At 42.3% G+C, this 16221-nt stretch overlaps 1 protein-coding gene across 1 annotated transcript; it reads right to left on the bottom strand.

The window, feature by feature from the left end:
- Positions 1 to 8092: 8092 nt before the first annotated feature.
- On the bottom strand, positions 8093 to 15556 carry LOC108918288 (isocitrate dehydrogenase [NAD] subunit gamma, mitochondrial-like). The gene is made up of 13 exons (XM_018725409.2): positions 15458 to 15556; positions 15186 to 15245; positions 14994 to 15041; positions 12234 to 12331; positions 11793 to 11908; positions 11366 to 11426; positions 11027 to 11159; positions 10796 to 10929; positions 10594 to 10696; positions 10251 to 10397; positions 9528 to 9622; positions 8581 to 8641; positions 8093 to 8484 (listed from the first exon to the last, which is right to left on the bottom strand). Exons 1-13 carry the CDS (start codon positions 15554 to 15556, stop codon positions 8374 to 8376), a joined length of 1266 nt encoding a protein of 421 aa, XP_018580925.1. The 3' UTR covers positions 8093 to 8373.
- Between the last annotated feature and the right edge of the window lie 665 nt (positions 15557 to 16221).

Here is a 16221-nt window from a genome sequence, read left to right as displayed (position 1 = left end):
CAGTTGTCCACATTAATAACAAAGGTCCTGAAAGGCGTCTTGGCAACAAGACTAACAGGCAGATGTAGAGGGCGAGAAAGGGGAAATATAGGAAACCAGAAAGACAGCTGTCTGGGTCCATTCATTCGTGCTCTCTGTTGTGTTTTGGCGAAACTGTGGAACAGATCAGCGATCAACTTTGACTTGGAACAGCACGTAGGAAAGAGAGAGCGAAAGAAAGGTACGAATAGCCCTGGCGATCGTTCAGGTTTCAGTCATGAGAAATGACAGCTGGAGAGTGCGGGAAGTCAACAGTGAAGTCCCTCACAGTTACTCACATGCATCATCTCTTGAATGATCCGTGGACGTGACACAACCCTTCTCACTGAAGAAAGAGGGTAAAAACAAATGCAAGAATTTATTTTTTTTTTTTTACTTTCCACCTTGTCTTCTGTAATTTGTCCCATAGGTCTGTCTCCTCTTTACAGTTACATTTATTCATGTAGCAGGTATTTTTCTCCAAAGCAAGGGACAAGTCAGAGTAAAGAGAAGAGTATCTCATCGACAGATGGAGAGATACAGATGCAGACTCAAGATTCTCAAAGTACAGTTGAGAAGCCCAGTACCTCCATTTTTCGTCAGCTCATATTACATGAGCAGCTGCATATAGAAGTCATTTTTTAAACAGATACTGTACTGCAAGTTTGTGGAGCAGATAGGGCAATCAGGAGAAAACTGGTCCAAAATAGATGTGTTTTAAGTGTGCACAGTGAGACAGGGGGATCATTCCACCACATTGGAACCAGAACAGAGAATCTTTGGTATTTTGACATTGAACTTTGTGTGCGTTGGACCACCAAGTGGCCAGAGGTGGAGGGGCACAGCTCTCTGGTTTGGGTGTGGCGAGTGATTCGGCCCTGCGGGTATAGCGGAGCAGGTCCATTGATGGTTCTGTAGGCCTTAACCTGAGTCTTAAACTTGATGTGTGGAGCTACAGGAAGCCAGTGGAGAGAGATGAGGAGGGGAGGTACAAGAGTCAAAGACAACTCGCACAGCAGCATTCTGTATCAGCTGGAGAGGTTTGACAACGGAAGCTGGAAGACCAGATGGGAACGAGTTACAGTAGTACAGGCAGGATATTACCATGGCCTGGGCGGCAAGCCAGTTCAAATCTGTGGTGAAATAAAGGCAGATCCTTAGTTTTTTTTCCAGGACTAGGTTATGGCTGTGATGTGTTGAGAGAAAAACACAAACTTGAGTCAGTGTCAAGTAATAAAGTGTTTATTTAAATCCCCCTGCTCTTAATTACATTGACACCCTGTGTGAAAGTGGAAAACTCATATAATTTTTCTCTAAATAGTGTAACCCTACTGATGCAGCCTGTCAAATAAACACAAACAGAACCAAGTGAAGTAGAGAGCAGAAAAGGAGCGAAAGAAATATGAAACACACAAAGTATATATTGTACCATTTTTCTTTTGCCACGTTTGTTAATTTTTTTCTTACGACATTCCATAAAGATGAAACTGTATACCTCTCATTACCTTCCTGTTTACCTTCCAGCCTTCTTTATTACAGCTCTTAATTTATCGGGTGCTGATTGTTCTAAGAGAAACCACAACAAACTAATAGATAATTAAAATAGATGCACATATGTTTTGTAATACTATAAGAAAAAAACACATTTGAAATCATTTGAAGAGAAAAAAGACTGTTAAAAGCCCAGGGAATAACATAACCCCCAGCCATATGTCACTTTGTCAAAAGTTCTTTCAATTTCAACTCACTTCAAAGTGCTTTATTGGCACAAATGTGTTAAATATGGCCAGAGTGTTTATCTTTTTTGCTTTAGAGGACATGGACTACTGGTTTCACAGAAGCAGTTTGATACAGCCAACACTGCTGAAACACTTTTAAAAAAAAATCTTAAAATAAGAGTTGATGCATTCTTCCTCTTGCATCCTGCACCAGTCTTTCGGTCATTTATGAGTTTGCCTTTTTTTCTCAGACTTTGTTACATGACCCTTTCTTTTCTGCATGCCTCCTTCTTCTCCTGCCTTCAATCACATTCCATCCACTCTCAATTCCTTCCTCCTTCCACGAACGTCTGGCAGTAATGCAACCTGTTCTTCTTCGCTCAGTTACTCACTTGTCAAAAAACCTTAATTTGTTTAGCGCAACTTAACATGTCTCTTAAAGTCTTCTAATTGGCTTCCAGGTTCTTTGGTTCTTCTTCGATCTTTTTGTCTCTCACCATTTTAACTCTATATTTAAGTCTGTGAAGCAGTCACTCTTTCTTCTACTTCTATGTTTTTCCTGGTAACTGATCATTTTCTAGTCTTCCTTCTATTTTTATTCCTTCACAGCACAAAGCTCAGGCCAACAAATCTTTCTAAGTGAATAATTGCCGAGCTCATTGGTTGTAATTTATTGGTTATAATCATTTGCCAAAGCTTAGTACAGCTTATTTCAAGAAAGCCATTAAATAGAAAATCACAAGTAGTGAAAGGACAAAGTTAAAAGCAGACACTGCTTTTTTTAAAGTTGTTTTTTGCTTTTTTGTTACAGCAAGTATTATTATTATTATTATTATTATTATTATCATCATCATCATCATCATCAGTAGTGCAACAAGAAGGTGACACTTGGAAAATCTGCTTTGTACCACAATTAGTTAAAGGACAGAGGCAGGTGATGTCATATCTGGACTTATATGATGTGTCCTAGGGGTCATTCTGTTGGCTGAGGCTATCTTCTGCTATTGAAAGCTCCATGGAGACCTTGTTTGGCATGCCTCAGTGCATGTGGGAATTTCTGGATCTTTCTTTGTCCAAGTTTTTGCAGATGTGTTGGACCTCTGGTGATTTAGATAAGATTTTCCAGGCTGTTTTCTGCTCCTTTTTCCTGACCATCAGTAATACTGCAGTGGACGTTGCATGACTTTTTTCCCCCAGATAATAAGGTGCAAAAGCAACTGAAGGAATTTCTATATCATCTTCAGCATGTTGATTTCATTAATGTTCAATAACATGAGAGCTGTATATTCGTTCCGGGCAGGTTAATATTTATGCTATATAAATTAATTAATTAAAAAACAAAAGGATGTTGCAATTCCTTTTCAATACATTTTTATACTAAGTTTATTAGTTTAGTAAGTCTATTAGTTTAAGAACTGTTATTGACTAGATGCATGATTTTCAAAATTGCAGTCACAATTTATTTTGTTCCAGGTCTTTAAATGCAAGGTGACATTTGACCATTAAGCATGCACTTTGAATGGTCTACATGATCAGATTATTTTGTACTGAGTTTAATTTACAGCTGGCATGACCATTAAGTATAATCATGGGAAATACATCATCACTGTCATCCTGTGGGAAGAATGTGGAGTGCTACGGTGATGCTCAAGCAGGAAGATTGACAAGGTTACCATAGAACACTCACCCCTGGTCCCCCTGATACACTAGGTCACTGTGTTGCTGGGAATGGAGGACATTGTAGCAGCACAGGTAGAGGACTGATGTGCATTGAGGGAACTGTAGGTTGCAGTCATGAAAAGACAACTAGTCATCATCACACCCTTCTTCCCCACATTTGGCCAGGGATGACACAGAAGTCATATTTATTCATTTAGCTAATGCATTTCTTCAAAGTGACCTACACTTATTCACCAAGCTGGGAAATTTTACTGGAGCAATTTAGTGTAAGTACCTTGTTCAAGGGTACTACAGCCAGAGGTGGGGGTCAAACCTGTAGTCTTGGGGTCCAAAGGCAACAGCACTAACTACTATGCTACCACAAGTCCCCGAGAGCTTCTTTGACATAACTGAACACAGTGCTTTGGCTGTGCCATTGGCTGGTGGGGGAATCAGGCTGAACTGTTTGATGACGGGGAAGCTCCTCACTGCAGCCAAGCAGTTGCCAGGAGCAGCTACAGCTGACTACGAGGACCCTCCATGCAGCGGAGGGGATTGATGCAAGGGTGGGATTGATGCAAAGGTTAATAAGAAAAAGTTCCCACTGGAAAGATTATGAAGATGGTGGCATTGGAGAAATTTGTCTCAGAGATCCCAATGATCAGCCAGAAATCAATCTGGTGTTACCAGGAAATGCCTATGACTAAAGTGGTCCAGCTGGTGCATAACCATATAATGGGTACAGGAAACTAAGGTGTCCCCTCTTCAGTCCAAACCTGTCCAGGTCCCATCCCTCCCCTTCCATGTTCCAATTTCACTTGACTAAGCTCAAGGGAGCTACCGTGCAGATGAACACACTATTCTCACCTCTCTCCTTTTGCCCCTTTCTTCACCAGACCCAAACAGGTCCCGCAAATAGTCAAGGACTGGAGCACTGGTACTGTGAGGAGCTGAGGCATCTGAACAGGGGCTTCTCAGCAATGGAGGTGGGAACCATCATGTACTAGATCCCAGTAAGGGTCCAAGGGGGTCTACTCTGGGTTGTCGGCAGTTGGTAATTCATGGTCCAATCAAACCTGCTTCTGCTGGGGGAACCATGGTGTGATGACGCTGTGAAAGTTCAGTATAATCACATGAATGTGTACCAATACTCGAGCTGTCCAGCTTGACTTCTTCATTAGGGAAAAAAGGTGGGCAATCCTGGCAGTAGCCAAAGGAAAAACAGAGGCCTGAGGACCACAGGGAGGGACCGTCATATTCCGTGTGATTGAGTGGAGTACAGGAGGAGTCTCCAGCACTCATTTGAAGGCTCCAGACCACTTCTAACCTGCTTTGAGGAGGTAAGGAACCTCCATCAGTAGTAGTTCAGAGATGATACTCTCTGTTATACCCATTAGCAAAATGACAAGGTCATAGTTAACCCCAGACAGCAGGTCAAGTAACCAGACTTTTGCATGAGCAGATAAAGCAAATGTGTTCTTGTCGCCCACAGTGGAGATACAGTTCCTCTCCACTGTGCTTCAGTCAGTGAGTGAGTCTATTACATTGCTCTGTTGTTTGGATGGGTGCATAGCTGTAAGTAGCTTAGCGTAATGTATCGGTGTAAGTCGCGTTAGACAAAGCCTCCACCGAAAGACAAATTAAAAATAATAAGTGAATTTAAGTATGAAAGAAGAAAGAAAAAATTGTTTAGAATGTTATTAAGACTCCACACGGACTGCTTCTCCTCTGCTCTCTTTAAATGCCTGGTCCAGGTGCAGTGCGGATTGTACCGCCTCGTGTCTCCTAATACTCTGGAGATGGGGCCCTCTGGTGATCATTCGCAGCTATGACCTCTGGGAACCTGAGGATGAAACTTCACATTTACAGTGCCTTCAAAAACTATTGGCGCCCTTGATAAGGATAATAAAAAAGCAGCATAAAATCAGCAGCACAGAAAAAACAGCTGTGTGTCATCACCGAAAAAGTGAGGCTTTTATACTCCCTCACTTATATAACCACTTGTCCGCAACAGTCCATCATCATTAGGGCAGCCACACACACGCATTCTCACATTAAGGACAATTCAGTCACCAGCTCACACGGAACACATGCCTTTGGACCGTTGGAGGAAACCCTCAAACATAAGAACATGCAAACTCCACACAGACAGAATTAGATGCAGAGCGAGGGCTGATAAGATTCTTACAGACCCCACCCATCCTGCTAACTCACTTCTCTGCCTGCTGCAATCTGGCAGACGCTTCCATAGCCTGATGGTCAAAACTGAGAGGCTCAAGAGGAGCTTCTTCTCTCAGGCCATCAGACTCCTGAACATGGACACATCCCACATTTTAAGGACTCCAGTGGCATAGTGTTATTCATCAGTGCTGCACATTGCACTTTATTATTGCATATTCAATACCTTGCACATTTTTTGTTCTCTAAATCTTAATTTTAGTTTTTTACATTTTAGCCTCAATTCAGTTCCCTGTACATTTTCTTTTTTTAATTTAACTTTAATTATATTCTCTTTTCTTTTTTAAAATTTATTTCTCTTTTAAATATATTGTCTTGTTTGCACAGTCTACAGAGTTGACTAGATTAACATTTCCTACAGGTTGTATGTGTGTATAACTGTGTATGTGACAAATAAAATCTTGAAATCCTAGATTAGTCTTAATTTAGATTAGAATTTCAATTTTACCACATTGGCCATAATCCCGCAACTTTAACACTTAATCAGTTCTCAGTGTTTTCAGAATTCACACATATGTGCAATCAGACCCATGAAGTTAATTTTTTTTTAATCTCTTTTGGACACTCTAAGCCTTTGCATGTAGCTGGTCCTATCTGCTCTCACAATCGTTTGCTACATGTTGTTACTATTCAGACATTACTATACATAACCTGATTGTTTTTTCTCTAAACTAAGCAGTATTGGACCATCATGCCATTAGTTTTGATATTTGCCTGTCACCTGCCGACATCACCTGTGGCAAAGTTATCACTACTCAGTACCTGAATAGCCCCCACAAGCTAACCACTAACAAAAATAATTCTCCAAAACAGATACTATACAACTTGAAATTCTTGTCTCTTAGAGCCTATATCAGCAAAGCTGCTTAAACATTCAATTATCTCTTTCATTAAAACAACACAGAGCAAAACTGACAAATTCCTGTCACAGTCCTCTCATGTGGGATGATTCCAGATTTGTTTAAAATTGCAGTTAAGACACCTGGATCCCACTGTTCTTCGTAATTATAGACTAATGTCAAATCTTGACTTTATTTCTGAAATTCTGTTTCACAGTTATACTCTGCCCTGTCATGATGACAAGTAGACATGACTGCTGGAGACCTCAAGCGCAGAGTTTTTCTGGTGCTATATACAAGTGCAAACGTGATCGGGGCAGTTCTTGTGTTCAGGTGATAGAAAAACTTGAGAACAAAAAGATGTTGGGACAGGGCAATGAGTTGACTTGGGGATTCTGAAAACAGGATTCAAGAGCCAGGAGAATCCGGATGTCACAGTGACACAGCAACTCGGGGAGCAAAGAGTCTGTTAAGGTGAGCTACATAAGGACACAACTGCAGTAATCACACGGCAGGACTTCTCAAGCAGGCAGAATATGCACTGTTTGAGAATTACAAGTTTCCTACTCAGTCTGTCCTTTAAAAATCTGGCTGCTTGCTTGATTGCCTTATTGAATCATTGGAATTAGGTGTGCTCAGTTTACTCAGGGGGCACGGTGGTGCAGTGGCTTTGCCTGGGGCCTCTCTGTGGTGGGTTTGGGGTTTGAATCCTGCTGGGGGTGCCCTGTGGTGGACTGGCGTCCTGTCCGGGGTGTGTCCCCCACCGCCTCCAGCCTTGCACCCTGTATTGCTTGGTTAGGCCCTGGCTTGCTGGGGCTCCCCCACTTGGGACAAGCAGTTGCGTGTGTGTGTGTGAGAGTTTACTCAGGTCTTTCCAAACAAGGGCCTCTAGAAGTCACTGGGGTATAGCTCCAATGGCTTGTGACATGCAATAAAACATATTAAAGGAGTACATATAACATATTTTTATTGTTCGATAAAATAATCAAGTGCGCACAAATGTAAGTTCAAAAACAAAATAATGGAATGGAATGAATAGAAGGCTTCATACACACCTACACACACACACACACACACATTTTCAGAACCGCTTGTCCCATACGGGGTCACGGGGAACCGGAGCCTAACCCGGCAACTCAGGGCGTAAGGCTGGAGGGGGAGGGGACACACCCAGGACGGGACGCCAGTCCGCCGCAAGGCACCCCAAGCGGGACTCGAACCCCAGACCCACCGGAGAGCAGGACTGTGGTCCAACCCACTGCGCCACCGCACCCCCTCTACACACCTACACCTACCTAATAAATGTAAAATGTAAATGTACAAACAGCAATTTTGTGAAATGAAGGAGGTCAGTAAGGATTTTGGTAATAAGACATTCATTATTAGTGTACTATATGCTATCTGGTACCCTGTGCAAATGTCCATTATAACATTTTAAAGGTTTATTTTCACTGTAGTGATTTATCTTTTCATTTTGCATTGTATTTCAGTGTACCAGTCTACTGACCAACCGTGTTATGCACTGAGCAGTGTAAAATGCATACACCAATGTTAGCTGTTTGTGAACTATTGTTCTGTACATTTCTACTTTTGCAGGAGCCACCTGTGTGTTATCTATGTGTGGAGCATTACACAGTACAATGATTAGTGTTTTGTGTGTTGAGCAGGGATTACTATAGTAACATATGTTATTCATATGTTGCATACTGAGGAGAGTTGCTTGTGTTGAATGTTTTTCAACGTTGAGTGCGTTGGAAAGTATTTGGTATATTGGTCAGTGCTACCTGTACATGAAGCAGTGTTCAGTATCAAAAAGTGTGCAGAGCAATGGTCAGGTTTATCTTTGTGTTGGGCAGCGCTCAATACAATGACCTTTGCAATTTTGCAAAGCATGGTACCATTCAGCACTCAATACTGCCTGTAATGTGGGGGCTGCTGCTCTGAATCTCCCTCCTGATGCTCTGGATGATCTCTGAAGTGGTGCACTGGCCCCCAATATCAGCTGTGTGCAGCTGAGGGACAGAAGAGCAGAGTACAAATAGAGATGGCAACAATTGCCACATACTGAGCTATGAACAGTGCTTTGACACTGGAGAGGTGCCTCCTACCTGCGTTTTGTTCATGGTGAGGAGGACTGCACTTCGGATCATACTGGCATATGCGTGCAGTCTGAGGATAGAAAGTAAAAACAATGGCTACGTATGTCACTTTATCATCTCCTCCAACCAACATACACACATCATCTGAAACCACTTGTCCCATACGGGGAGCCAGAGCTTAACCTGGCAACACAGGGCATGAGGCTGGAGGGGGAGGGGACACACCCAGGGTGGGATGCCAGTCCATCACAAGGCACCCCAAGCAGGACTCAAACCCCAGACCCACCAGAGAGCAAGACCCAGTGAAACCCACTGTGCCAACCCCCCCCCCCCCCCCAACCAGCACAGTACTGTATTAAATTGCAGAGTATTTATTATTCATTCATTTAGCTGAGACTTTACTCCAAAGCTACTTACAATGACATGTGCATTTATACAGCAGTTAGGATAAGCACCTTGCTTAAGCAGGTGATAGGATTCAAACCTGGGTCCTTCTGAGTGCAAGGTGACAGTAATAAGCACTATACCACCTGCTACCCTGTTTAATATGACATGAATGTTGAATGAGGAGAATAATCATTGTTTGTCTACGGCTTGTATCCAACATGCCTGCAAATAATGTCTTGTTTTGTGTTTTTTTTATTTTCACAAAGTGCGGATGTAATACGCTATGACCCAAATTCTTATACTTCCTCTGTTTATTTGTCCCGTGAATCTTTAAAAACTGACCACAAAGAATTTAAGGCATCCGAAGTCAAAAGATGAAAAGCTGAAAAGATCTCCATGCTTTTCATTAATTTCGGTACAGTGGTCAACATTAACAACAGGGTCCATTATTTCTCATGAAAAAGCACACACTTTTTTGGTCTATACCACCATCGTAAAGTTTGAAGTGAACACATTTTAATGAAAAGAAATCTAGGTTGGCCCATGTGAGCTCTTACAGACGGACTCACCCAAGATGGTCCAGCATCATACAGCTAGCCAGCAGCATGGCAGTAGGGTTAGCAATGTTCTTGCCTGCAATACTTTTTCCCGTGTTCCTGGTTCCCTAAAACAGACGAAAGACCAGCCTCAGCAATTACTCAGTAAAGCTCTAAAGCTCCATTCTTGCTTTGCACTATGTCCACTTCTGTTATTAATTTAATAAACCTTTTCAGATGAGATCAAATTGTCTTTTTTCCCCACTTCACCGATATTATTTAGTCAGAGATATAAAAAACTATGAATAATTTACTGCTGAATGTGTTACATCAAAGCTCATAGTTAGTTTTGCAGTATGCCTTTGGCAAAAGTCTTGCTGAACATAATTCATTGTAAAACACTGTACGGGTTTTTTCTTTGATATGTTCAGCTCCTTGTACTGGTTAGGTATGGTTTTCTGGTCTGTAGTTGATTTACCTTTTTCTCCCTGGAAATGTACATAACTGTAATGATCACGTCCTTCATTGAGCTCTATAAGTTACATTCTCATGTAGCACGATATAAAAGAATTTGCTAAATCTTATAGGAATATGCAGTTTGATTAAGGGTAATGATGGCATGGGAACATGAATAGTAGTGACTGGAGAGGTAATAAACCTTCTGTAATGTTCATTATGTGTCACTGCCACCAGCCTGAGTCCTTCACGCTCTCACAGCCAGTTCGGTAACACCTGTCTCTTTTCGTTCTCTCTTACTGTTTCAAAGACAGCGTAGTCTTTGCCGTAGTTAGCCCCTGGCACAAGGCCTGGACCTCCCACCAGGCCTGCACACACATTGCTGACCACATTTCCATACAGGTTGGGCATCACCATCACATCAAACTGCTGGGGCTTAGAAACAAGCTGCAACAAGAAGAACAAGTATCGGTGTGATATTAACCCACTAAAAGAGTAACTTCCTGTACATCTGTGTATTACACATCACTGTTGACAAGCTGTGCTGCGAAAGATCATGTTGATATGTTGTATTAAATCTGGATTCACTGAATTGCATTTGCCTTAATTCAGTCATGCACAAACCACAGCACTGGTGCATTACCTGCATGGTGGTGTTGTCAACAATCATGCTGTCAAACGTTATGTCGGGATAGCCTGATGCCACCTCTTTGCAGCATTGCAGGAATAACCCATCTCCTAGCTTCCTGTGCACAAACAGCATATTACTCATCCAGAAGGCTGACTTCAACAAAGCTAAAACAGAGGACGGTGACAGTGGAAACTGGTACACAAGTCAAACTCACATGATGTTGGCCTTGTGTACAGCTGTAACGCTGTGTCTCCCTTTCTTCCTGGCCAACTGGAAAGCATAGTCGGCGATTCGCAGGGACTTGTCTCGAGTGATGATTTTCAGACACTCTACCACTCCGGACACACTCTAAAACAAGACCAGTGCTTACTGTCTGCACTCGGAAGAGACAGTTGAAGCACAAGGAAGGTAACACACACCAGACCGATAGAGGACACACACCAACCTCATGTTCCAGGCTGCTATATTCGCCCTCGGTGTTCTCTCTGACGATAATAATGTCGACATTTCTGTGCCGAGTTCTCACCCCAGAGAGGGACCGACAATGCATCACATTAGCATAGAGGTCAAGGGTCACGCTAAGCATGAGATGGGGTAGAGAGGAAAGGAACCAAGTTGTCAGTTCTGACTTGTAAATTTAGACAGCAACACATTCAAGACTAATTCAGACTGATTGTTGACAAGTGTGTTTTAGTTCATACTGGAAGTGCCTCAGGGTTGTACTAGTGGAACCTCTGTCCGGTGATACATAACAGGAAACTGCATGTTTGCATTTAAACCTTACCGAAGTAAGTTGTTCCTGGATTTGTAGGAGGGGGGCATATTATGGTTGGTTTCCATGTTGCCTACAGCAAAGGACACGAGAAAAAACAAGGACACATAAAGTTGGAAAGTTGTTTTGAATTCTTGTGGTTCATGAAGTATGTCATGCAATCATTTTCTCCTCAGTTTGTGGAATGCTATGAAATATTAGCCCTCAGCAAAGATCACGTATTTAGATCTTTCCTTTAGATACATTCCAGAAAAGGTCTGATACAGACATTTGGATGCAGACATTCGTTAATTGAGTTTTCATTGATCAATTCGGTGTCACTACAGCAGTCTTTGTTCATTAAAGTTTTACATACCAGCGGTGACTAAGGGAAAAGCATAGGGAGATTAATGTATCTGATTAGGGAAACCACGGAAACATCTAACGAAATGTAACTGACCCTTAAGCGCAACACCATTGCGCCTGATGGCAGTAATGGCATTGTTGATGTCGTCCTCGCTGGTCAGGGCAGAGTTTACGTGTACCACCTCAAAGTCCACAGGCACACGGCTGAAACTATCAAAAAACCTCATATAAAATGACATGCCACTTCATCTTTGGCACACCAGTGGGATCTGAACATGCCCAAAATTGGTGACAAAACTTCATGATGAACATACTGTAAGATAATAAAATATTCCAGGACAAATCCTCCATTAACTACATTTAAAAATCAACTCACAGCATATGCAGCATAATTATTAAGTTTGCTAAACATTTTTTGAGGTGTTACTCATATTGTCATTCTAACAACTGAATGCTCACTAGAGCATTAATTCGCAGATCAATTGACTGTTTTTTAAAGTTTGTCCACAACAATAACGAAACCATGACAACTCACCTGAAAAGGTCACGCACATGATTGAGTAGTTCAGGTCCAATACCGTCTCCTGGAATTAGGGTCACGGTATGTCTGCCACCACGCTTTGCAGGAGGTGACTTAAGTAACAATACAGAGAAGGACAAGAAGGAAGTCACACACAATCACACTGAAACTGCTTGTCCCAAGCAGGGTCACGGCGAGCTGGAGCCAAACCCGGCAACACAGGGCATAAGGCCGGAGGGGACACACCCAGGTCGGGATGTCAGTCCGTCACAAGGGACCCCAAGCAGGACTGGAACCCCAGACCCACCAGAGAGCAGGACCCGGCCAAACCCACTGCCCCCCCAGAAGAAAGACAACTTATTTATATTTTGTAGTCATGTTGTAAATAAAAATGCTGTTTTAAATTTGTATAGTGTGTTATAGTGAGGGGGCGCGGTGGCGCAGTGGGTTGGACCGGGTCCTGCTCTTCAGTGGGTCTGCGGTTCAAGTCCTGCTTGGGGTGCCTTGTGATGGACTGGCGTCTCGTCCTGGGTGTGTCCCCTCCCCCTCCGGCCTTACGCCCTGTGTTACCGGGTAGGCTCCGGTTTCCCGTGACCCCGTATGGGACAAGCGGTTCTGAAAATGTGTGTGTGTGTGTGTGTGTGTTATAGTTTGTTTAGTATGTTTCACCAAGGATTCACTGTGCAAATGTAGATGTAAGAACCTTAATAAGACATGTACTGTTATCCTACTCTAGATATGATGCTATACAATGTCGGTTACTATTTCAAAAACAAATTCTACAAAAATGTACGCGTGTGTACTTTTTTAAAACATAGATGTAAGGTAAGCAAAAAATTCTCATGTCAGTAAAGTGTTCTGATCACACAGAACCTCTGAAAGAAGCTTATGGAGCAGTTATTGACCTCCCAATGTCAGGCCAAGCCAAAAAGACACGGTTCTAATTTCTCCTAAGTTCTGTGGATGCTGCAAAGATCAGTGTGAGACCAAATGAATTTGTGGTGAACAGCAGGCACATTAGCATTTGCCCTACATGCACGTTCAATTATGTGTTATGTAACAAACATGCCCGGTTTTTTACATGACACATTTTATTTAATGGACAATGTTGTATATGTACCACAAAATTACATCTGTTAGTGACACGTTTCAGTTTAACATACTAATGAAAATTACATGAATGCATGTGGTGCTGTACAACACACTCACTGTAATTTGACCCTAAATAACACTGTAAATTGATGTGTTTGATTGATGTAATTTACACACCGTATAACGATCATCACGTCACACTTCGTTTTAGAGGACTTTGTTCAAAATTACAGCTGCAGGGCTCATTTTGAGTTTCAACTCATATGCATCATCTTCAGCATCTTTGTTTCTTGTTACCCCAATAGTGTAACTTTCTTTGAAAGTTCCACCTAATCATTCAGCTGATGCTTTTCTCCAAAGTAACTTACAATATTAAGTTATTTACAATTATTTACCCATTTATACAACTGGGTAATTTTACTGGAGCAACCTAGTACCTTGCTCAATGGTGCCACAGCTAGAGGTGGGATTTGCATTTACATTTATGTTTATTCATTTAGCAGATGCTTTTGTCCAAAGCGATGTACATCTCAGCAAAAGTACAATTTATGCATTACATTAAGAGAAGGAGACACAGCTGCAGACATGAAAGTCTAGATTTAAACCTGCAACTTTCAGATCCAAAGACAGCAGGGCTACCCACTGCACTACCAAAGTGCCAAGTGCCCCAGCTGATCTAAGTACTGATCTGGCTGCCCCCAGCTGTCCCTCGAAAGCCTCAAAAGAGCTCAACGGACAAATGAAATGGGATCTCCTTGTTTCAAGTTCACATTACTTGACCAAAAGCACCAGGTGGATGTAACGCATCTCCCTGAGCACAGACATACACAACAGTAGAGTACAGCGTAGTACAGTACAGTGTAGGAGTTGCACACACTAGTCGACTAGTCGATTTGTCGACTTTACTGCTCTGCGATGACGCTTTAAGCTTGACGTCGACTAGACGCTGATCACGTGATTACACTAACAACATGGACGCCTCCGAGACGACAACAGGTGAGGAAGGCCTGGTGGGTCAGTGCAGCAAACCAGCAGCGGCACGACACCGTAAAAAGAGGACACTGTCTTGCTGCTTTTGAAAAGCACCTAATGATCCATAAGAATTTATGATCAATAACTCGGAGCGAAGCCAGCATGTTCGATGAAACCACTGGATGTGGATTATGCACGGTTTCAGCTCATTTATGTGTGCGGGTTCTTAAGAATACCACAAAACGAAATAACTCAGAGTCAAAAATAAGACGGCAAGAAACTATAAAATGAGGCATATTTTACATATTTCTGATTTTGAGCCAAAAAAATGGTTTTTAAACATAGTTCATTCATAATTTGTTTTTGATTTTTAAAACAAAAAAAAAAGCAAAAACAACGGCTACGATGTCCCATCTTATCTGTTTTAAATATATACATTATATATATATATATATATATATATATATATATATATATATATTTAGAGCCTAGTTTGTATGAGCTGTCTGTTGTCAGTATGCATTCAGTTTGAGAATACAGATTGTCGGTTGTGGCATTCCTTTCTCCTGCGTTTTTTATTCGTGACGTCATCAGCGATTAGTCAACGGCGACTCGACTTTCATCACATAAATGTCGACTTTTAAAAATCTGAAGTCGTGCAACCCGTAGACGTAGTACAGTGTACTTGGAGGGCAAGAGCAGTCAGCCTACCGTGTGGAACGAGCTCTGTCTCGGAGCGCAAGCCGCAAAGCCCAGACCCTGCGAACACAACAATGAAGGAGAGAATTAAATCATGACGAATAATAGCCGCGAAGGCACCGGGAAACACTGGCGAAGAGACGGAAACACAATGTGTTTCAGGTGCTCAGCGGGAGGGTCCTCCATGATCATCAGGATAATCACCTTACACGAACACACACCGGACGGGTTAGTTGGTCGTGTTCTGCACCGAATGCCACCACAGTATATTCATAACGCGCCAGGAATTTGACGAAAAACACCAAAGGTCTCTGTAAACTAGGTGCCCAAGCAGGTTTATAATACACGGAGCTTTTTTTTTAATCATGACTTCGTCATCCGTTGTAGGTTGAGCTGTAGGACGGACGAAGAAACTAAGGGCGTCACAGGAAAGAATGGGATTAGAAAACATGTGTGATCCAACCGGAGTCTCTCACTTGGGTCTCGTGCGTCTGTCGTCCCGCCCGTGGGGGCTTCAGAAGCCTGGAAAGTGCCAGTAAAGTGCAGACTCCGGACATCTTCAACTGTCCCGTCATCATGTCCAGTGTTGGCAACGTGTGCGTCCCAAGCACTGATCCACAATCTGCTAATCCATCTATAACCTCAAATCCAACCACATGTGCAAAACACCCCCATGATCTGGCTTTAGAGCTGATGCATATGATAAATAGAGAATTCAGCGGGCTTATTATTCTGCGGACGGCGGCTTGTACCGTTACTACACCAATTATTGTACTTTCAAATAGTGGACAGACAAATTTCAGTGTTGAAGCATAAGCCAGACTCTAATATCCCACTGTATATTCTATTTATATAGCACTTTTCGTTCACAGTCGCTTTACATTCGCTATTACAGTGCTTAATTTATTATTACATCTACACTGTAACTGTGTGACTGTAAAAATGACAGAATTTGACTGTATTCTGTATGACTCTATTACAGAATGTGACTGTAAAGAGTTACTGATTTTCTTGATCAATAAATGACTGAATTAACGGTTTCCTTGGTCAATGAATTGTTTACCTTATACCGTGTTGTATTAAAGTGCGGTAAATTTTTATGGTCAGTCAAGTCGGGTACCATGGACAGCGGCAGTAGCGCCTGGACATCCAGCAGAAGGCGTCGCGGGACAAAACACGCTACACACGGCGAGCAAGGCTCTCTCTCACACCTTCGGAAAGTCGTGATGTGTCCACTCCA

The sequence above is a fragment of the Scleropages formosus genome, chromosome 22 (genome assembly GCF_900964775.1).
Source record: "Scleropages formosus chromosome 22, fSclFor1.1, whole genome shotgun sequence".
Taxonomy (NCBI): domain Eukaryota; kingdom Metazoa; phylum Chordata; class Actinopteri; order Osteoglossiformes; family Osteoglossidae; genus Scleropages; species Scleropages formosus.
Note: the sequence above shows the minus strand (reverse complement) of the source record. Positions and strands in the feature narration are given on the sequence as shown.

Excerpts from the sequence above, each read along its gene's own strand:
- LOC108918288 (XM_018725409.2), bottom strand. The coding sequence starts at position 15,556 with ATGACGGGACAGTTGAAGATGTCCGGAGTCTGCACTTTACTGGCACTT. Across the intron at positions 11,160-11,365 it reads TCCAGGAACAACTTACTTCG|CGTGACCCTTGACCTCTATG; the intron begins GTAAGGTTTAAA and ends TCTCATGCTTAG. Across the intron at positions 10,697-10,795 it reads GTACACAAGGCCAACATCAT|GAAGCTAGGAGATGGGTTAT; the intron begins GTGAGTTTGACT and ends GTTTGTGCACAG.